Raw genomic sequence first — 7,656 nt, forward strand, 5'->3', positions numbered from 1 at the left:
GAATACTGTCCTGATGCTGGATGCAAAGATAAATGTCAGCGAGAGAGTTCAAAATCTAGTGGCAGAGTGAGTCAAGAAAATCATCAGTGCCCAGATAGCAGCTGAGTCCAGCACACAGAGCTTTCCCTGTTGTCCAGGGGTGCTCATTCTGCCAGCCCAGGTTTTCTCCAGCCTGATTTATGATAGGAAACCCTAGAGTGCTTGTCAGACCCACACACGCCAGCCCTGCTCAGACTCTATGAATCTGTAAGTACACCACAGGGTCTGAATTACTAAGAAGGGTCCAGATGAATCTGATCATAAGACACCAGCAGGTCTTCCTTCAGCTAGACAGCTTCAGATATCTTCCGCCTTTTGCTGCCCTCTTTCTGTTGGTAGGCTGCAGGTCCCATTGGCCTACCAACTCCATCACACTGTTTAGGTAAGAGCTTACATTAGCACTTCTTGGCTCAGAGTTCACAACAGAACTACCTACAGAGCTTAAAGTAATAAGACACCCAGGCCTTGTCGGACCAAGTATATCAGAATCTCTCACCATGAGGCCCAAGCCTTTCTTTTTTTCTTGAAGTTCCATGAGGGATTCTGATAAGCAGCCAGTGCTGAAGACCACTGCCAACCTGGCTCCTTTTGGAAACTTCTGGAAAGACCTTTGCCCTTAATTAATTGGAGGGAGGCTCTGGATTATCTATAGACTCCACATAATGTGGTGCCCCCCTATATTACAATATGCCCTCTCTCCTGTCATCAACCTGCTCAACATCTTAAGACTCAGGTAGGAAAAAATATTATAAAGTAAATGACAAACAGTGAGATTCAACAGATTTTCCATCAAGACAAAGCAAAACAAAGTAGCCATTGGTTAAATAACCTCATGTTAGATGGTGTGGACCCCACACCATGTCAGTCACATCATACCTCTCTTCCTCCACAACTCCACCCACACGCCACCACACTCCTTATGCATCTATTAAGCAATTGTCCTCGCAGGATTGAATGTTTATTAGAGCCTCACCTTCTTTGCTCAAGCACTTGGGAACCCCGATGGGCAGAAGCTTGTTCTCTTGTTGTGTTCCCAACACCTGCACAGTCTTAGGACATGCAGATGATGAGTAAGTGCTGTGCAATCAACATGCCCTGCTGTCAGTCCAGAGCTCTCCCACCACCCCGTAAGGCCTCTTCTGTTATGCATTGTCTTGCCAATGGGTTTCAGCCCCCGGCAAGTTTGCTATGGATTTAATGTGACCAAAGAAATTGACAGCAAAACATTCTTGGGGTGAAAGGGTTATACCCAACTTTATTTCCATTTGGCAGCTCAGTCACTAAAATCCCATTCACTCAGAGCGAGTCTGCATGCAACAAGCCGGTCTCTGCCTCTGGGCCCCTCTGTCTGCATAGCCATCCCACAGAGCCATCCTCTGGGCCTCTGTCCTCAGTGCTGCCACCACTCCAGCCTCTGCTCTGCTTTCCTGCAGTCTTACAGCCGTGCCACCTTGTCGTGCCCAGAGCACTGGGCGGAGCTCTTTATATAAAATCAACAGCCATGTATTGCACACAGGTGCACAGTGAACTGGTAAGCCAGGGCCAGGTGAGAATCCTGGCCACAGGAACTCTCATTTTATCCACATGCATACACAGGTTGATGCGCATGATACTCAGGAGTCAGAAAAACACAGACTTCTCCCAGGTGACATGTCCTGGCACACTGACCTCAGGGGAACTCAAACCACTCAAAACCAAAGAATATGGGAGATAATATGACATCCCATCAGCAGCTCAGAGCCAATGGTCTCATAGTTTTCATTATGTATGCTTCTCTCAAGAGTATCAGGAAACACTTTGACACTTTTGGGATGAACTCCAGTTCACCTTTTACTTTTGTCCTGTGCTGAAATAAAGAGGGAGTTAAGAAGCAGTAGGAAATAAACTCTCTCCTTGCAAGTAGATTCCTATGACACTACTAAAAAAATCTGCATTGCAAGCTTCATGCTAATAGCTTTCAGTTATGCTTCCTAATGATGCCCAAGCCCTTACAAATTCATTTTGAGCCCTCTTTGCTTCCCTTTTATTACTATGCCATCCTTTAAAAAAAATAGTAATGCTTTGGCTTCAACATGTAACTTGATAGGTAACTTAAAAGGAAGACTTATAAAAAGTTCTTTTCTCAATAAGTTCAAAATTGTTCCTGTTATTGTCTATAATAGCTTTCATGTCCTTCTGAATACTTATTCATTTTCTTAAAATATATGGAGGGATCGTATTTTGGTGTTTTTGGATGAACTATAATTACATCAGGGGTACTGGGACTTAATTGCACATTTAATCTAGGCTTGGTATTTTGTGTTTCTCAAGTACATTTTACACAGTACTGACAATAATTTTTGATGGAGTAAGGAGATGGAGCACATGTGGACACTTAAGTAAATATTGATGGAATAACCGAGTAATATCTTCTTATTAGCTGAATCTAGCAGCTTGAATTTTTGCTTTTGTTTTTGGGGTTTTTTTAGACCATCCCCTGAATTCATTTTCTGACTTTCACCATTTGTAACAGAATCTCAGTAACTCCATCCAGACTCTCCCTAGCCCATGTGTATTACTGAGAAGAAGCAGTCAGCCTTCAGGCTCATTCGATCCCATAATCTCAGGCTGTTGGTAGCTGTGTGTATCTTCCAGTGGCCAAGCTCACAGGCCTTTAATCTCCCTCTGTTTTTAATGCATAGCTATCAAACTACATATACATATTCAGCTTTGAAGCATATGAAATGGAAATGTAAGCTGCAATAATCCATACAAGAAAAGGGTTTGGTGTAATGTATGCTTGCAAATAATGACAGCATTCCCTCTTTATCTTTCTGGGGTGAGCATGACTTCATTGTGAAATACAGGTGCACAGTCCTGAAGTCACTCTTTGGTTACTACAAAAAGGCAGTCTATTATGTAAAGCCAGAGAATGGAGCACATTTCTTCGATTAGCCACTTATTATGTCAACAAGCTAAGTAATGACTACATTTTTCTTTCTATATACAGCAGTTTTGTGCATTAAGCAGCATTATTCCTTGAACAGATGTGTCTTTTCAAACTTGTCTTCCTTTCCTGTGAACTTAGGATTTCTTCATGATTGTGTGCTTGTGAGCTGCAACTACTTCAAAAGGTGTTTCTGAAAGCACCACTGAGATTGCTCCGTGCAGAGAGCCAAGCCACATGAAAACCACAGTATCATCGAGAATGTGAGCAGCCAGCTCCACACATCAAGCACCCAATTAGCTTGTATTCTTTGGCTAAATATACACCACAGCCAATGTAGTCATCCTCAGTGCTTTGATTCCGGATGCCTTAGAAATACCTGGGAGTTATTTGAATGTTGGCAGTATTAGAACTATAAAAGATAAGCATTCAGTCAGTCAGCAAACTGAAGAATTTGACAGCAAAGATGCTGGAGGCTGTATCAAATTCCCTCCATGTTAGGGTTTTGTAATAACTAAGCACGATAACCAGCTTTTGGCTCAGCACTCCCCTTTCTCAATAAAAAGAAGCATTCCCAAAGAATCAATATCTAAAGCACATTAGGCAACTACTATTACTTTTATGATTTGCTCAATGCCGAGTGTTAACAAAGAAAACTTTGCTCCTATACTTTTGAAAGGCACCAGTGGAAGCTGGTAACCAAATTGATACCACTTTTATTTATAAAAAATATCATAAGCTCTTGGGTCACCTTCAAAATACGGTCACGCCCTTTCCCTGGAGCAGAGTTACTGTGGGATCAAGTGACTGAAGAAACAAGGAGAGGAAGTGAAACAGTGGCTCAGCAGGAAGAGCATAGTGCGGCTCTCCTTGTTTGCCTCTCTACCCAGAGCAAGGTCATGGAGATTCAGTGTGAGCCCAAGTGGGTCTTCAGCAGCAGACACCAACGAGCTGAACCTGGCACGCACTGATGTTTGTCTGACAGCTGCATGTGCTCCAGCCAGAGCTTCAGTAAGTGATCTGCTCGGCTCTGCTCTGCAGAGGAGGGCTCGCCCTGCAATTCCCTACTGAGTGGTGAGGTCCAGTAAGAATTCCACTGATGTTTTTAAATAGTCTTGGCCCCAGCAGGCAAACGTGGGCGAGGCTACCGGAGTGTGCCTGTGTGTGTCTGGCAAGGCTGTGCAGCTCTCTGGTTGCTGTTGGAGGGGAGTTTAGAGGGGACTCTTGAGCTGCCTCCCAGGGACACTGGTAAGATCTGTTTGCAGTGGTTCGATAGAAGAGCTTGTGCACGAACGCGCTAATGGAACTGCAGTATCTGATGATAACAGCAAGAATTGGTTTCCCTCTTTTATGGAAGGGAAAATTGATGTTGAGGTCTGTTGGGAAAACCACTTTTCCTGTGAATAAGTTATGGGGACCCCTTTTGAGCATCTTTTAGGAGGAAACAGCAGCTCCAGACTAAAACTGCCTAAGCTCAGAACCTGACAATTAGCTACTGCTGCCCCAGCGCTTTGCTTCGTTTTCCCAGGCAGGGTGAGAGGAGGAGGGAGTGGGAATTAGCGGGAAATGGCTGCAGTGAACTCATGTTCTTCAATTGTTGAGACTTGGGGACCCAGTCTAGTCTACACCTTCCAGCCTGTTAGCCTTGCGTCAGCCATTTGCTTACATTTGTCTTAATCAGGGATCGTGACTTGCCACATAGTATAGAAACCTTTGTGGGTCTGTCCGTTACTCAGCTGTGAGCTCCTTGGAAGAAGGAACACTGTTCCTCTCAGGTCCCAGCCCAGTGTCCAGCCTAGAGAAGGTGCTACTAAACAAAAGTTTAACTTAATTAAACTAAGAATATTAAGAAGTTAGACAAGTCTTAGTGAAAACTCCAAATCCCATGTCTTGATATTATCTGTTCTATTCTGCAGAAAATGTGCCAAGAAACCAGAGCAGTTGGTCCCCCACCCATCTGAAGGTATTCTACTTTCTTCACTGCCACCTTCCATTCTGATCCTTTCACTCCAGACACGTAGTAACGTCTTAGGGCCTTCTGGCTGCTGTGACAGCAGTAAGATCCAATGACCCTTGTGGCAGGAACTCTGAAATCACTTCTCCTGATGCCTGCATTTAACTAACAGCTGCATACTCGTGGAATTGAAAACAGAACTAACTCAAAATTTTTACAGAGCCTTTTGTACGAAGAGCTTTTAAATGTCACCAAACCCACCTTTTAAATGTCTGTATGTGAAAGCCAAGTAGCCATATTACCCTCCTCGGAATGTGAAAAGGTAATTACTTCTTCGTGAGCCTTGTCTCTGCCTCTTGGTCATTCCTCCCCCACCCCCCCCGCCCTCCCCCCCAGACTACTAGCTCAACTCTGAGAGGGCACAGCTAGCAAGAGAAGAAAAGTGCAATTTAACCATTTAATCATTGCTGGTGTCTTTAGAAAAGCCCGGGGATATGACTGTGGGTGCACGTGGATTGGGAGAGAAGGCTGCAGAGGCGCTTAGGATGAATTCGGGTTTATTATCTGAAACCATCATGCTGCCCGTCACTCACCACCAGATGCAAACATGAGCAGCTCAGTTGTTACCCTACAGTTATTTTGTAGAGAGATTCCTATGGTGGCTCCCCCAGAACTCCGGGGAATCTCTGCCTGCTTTGGTCATTCCGGGACAGAGGGGCTCCAGCTTGCTCTTTGGTCCCAAGTGCTGTTGACGGCGTCTTACTGTGGGAGCGGGTCTTACTGTGCTGTTACCTGGCTGCAGGCTGCCGTGTCAAGAGCGGAAACCAGAAGGTGTCAATGCCTCAGACCACACTTGGCTCACAGCGCATACTTAGCAACTATCTGACTTTAGGATTGCCTTGACTCAGACCTGCCATGCATGATTCCAAGGGCTGAATCTCACTACTCCGCAGAAGAATCAGGATTATTTCTCTTCGGAGAAAACCAAAGCCCTGTTTCAATTTATGTTTAAGTGAGATGAACATAACATAACGTGGCTCTCAGGAACACACAGAGCTAAAAGCAAACACCTCCCTAGAGCAGGTGTTCAAATACGATTTGGCAAATACTAGCACAGGCATTGACCAACATAAAAAGTAAGCAGAGAAAGTCTAGGCTAGAGAAGTACCCCTCTGACAGGGTCCCACTGAGTGCCCCAGGTGTGCACTCAGCTATGCTTTCTGTCCTTCAGGTAGCTGGACAGCATCTCCAGGCCCCCCTCCACCAGCTCCGGCAGAGGCTTGGATAAAGGGTTGTGGGAAATGTGGAGCCCTTTGTCCATGGGATTCCAAGCGATCTTCACCAGTCTACACAGCAGGTAGAGCTCATTCGGGAGGGTCTGGATATCATTGTTGTTCAAGTTCAGCAGCTCCAGGTTCGAGAGCAGGCAGAGTGACCTCGGGAAGCAGTGGATGTTGTTGTTCTCAGCGATGAAGATCTGCAGACTGGCCAGGCACTGGATGCTCTCGGCAATGTTTTCCAGGCGATTGGAGCCCATGTGCAGGAAATCCAGCTCCTTCAGTGAGAATACACAGATGGGGATGTGAGCAAAGTAGTTGTTGCTAAGGTTCAGCTTCCGCAGTCGGGAGAGGTCGGCCACGCTGGCGGGAAGCTGGGAGAGGCGGTTGTGCGACAGGCTCAGGACCTCCAGACTCTTGCAGGCTCCCAGGTCAGTCGGCAGCTCCGTCAGGCAGTTCATGTTGACAAACAGGACCTTCAGGCTCCTAAGGAGGCTGATTTCTCGGGGCAGGCTCTTCAGACGGTTCCCACACAGGTTCAGGACCACCAGCCGACTCAGCTTCCCCACTTCAGGGGGCAGAACCCTGAGCTGGTTGTGAGAAAGGTTGAGTTTCTGGACCTCAGACAAGCCCCACAGAAAGTCAGGGACATCCGTCATGCCCTTGGTGACCAGGCTGAAGCTGACGTGGCACATGCCCCGCTTCAGCAGAGAGCGTGGGTCCTTTCCCAAGAGCAGCGTGTCGTCCCATGGGGAGAATTTCTGCCTGCCCCGCAGGAGCACCATCCCCTTGGGGCCCTTGTCCTTGGACTGTGCCCTGGACTGCCGGGCCCCCATTTACCTTCCTTTCCACCCACTCTCCTCTGTCGCCTGAAGGCCGGGACGGTGTCCTACCCTGGGCTGTCGCTGGCAGGGAGCGGGTGTGGCAGTCCACGTGGAGGGAGCTCACAGAGGGGTCTTGGTGGAGCCTCACAGGTGTCCAAGGCGCCCCGCCGTGGCTGTAGGACAGCAGGCTGACCCTGACGCTGGGTTAGGTGGTTTCTCTCTGAGCAGCTGGGCTGTAATGGTACACTTATTCCTGAGCCTGCAGAAGATGAACCGCTCGATTCCCTCTGAATGCCACCAGGCAGCTGTCACTGTCATTCTGCCTGAGTCTTATTGGCCTGGTATAAGCAGAGGTCACAGGGAGGCTGTGCAGCTGAGCAGGGTGATTAACAAGCCCACCTCCGACAAGAAGTGAAATGGAAAAATAAAGCTGGCCACAGCAGCGCCAGTCTGTCTGCACCGTCGCAGGACCCCTCCAAGCTCCTTCAGAGTGAAAGCTGGCTCAGTGCTAGGGACAGTTATGCTTCCAAAGATGAGGATCATCAGACGATATCATATGTGTCCATTTCAAACTTTATGGATTGTGTAGCTGTGAAAAAATAGCAGAAGGAGCCTGGACACCTGGAATCCTCTAGG

The 7,656-nt window shown here is 47.1% G+C and overlaps 1 protein-coding gene across 1 annotated transcript; it reads right to left on the reverse strand.

Annotated features, from left to right (window-relative positions):
• Nucleotides 1–5,314: 5,314 nt before the first annotated feature.
• On the reverse strand, nucleotides 5,315–7,352 carry LRRC30 (leucine rich repeat containing 30). Its single transcript, XM_057504053.1, has one exon. It carries the CDS (start codon nucleotides 7,030–7,032, stop codon nucleotides 6,127–6,129), a length of 906 nt encoding a protein of 301 aa, XP_057360036.1. The 5' UTR covers nucleotides 7,033–7,352; the 3' UTR covers nucleotides 5,315–6,126.
• Between the last annotated feature and the right edge of the window lie 304 nt (nucleotides 7,353–7,656).

Source organism: Manis pentadactyla, chromosome 6 (assembly GCF_030020395.1).
Source record: "Manis pentadactyla isolate mManPen7 chromosome 6, mManPen7.hap1, whole genome shotgun sequence".
Taxonomy (NCBI): Eukaryota; Metazoa; Chordata; class Mammalia; order Pholidota; family Manidae; genus Manis; species Manis pentadactyla.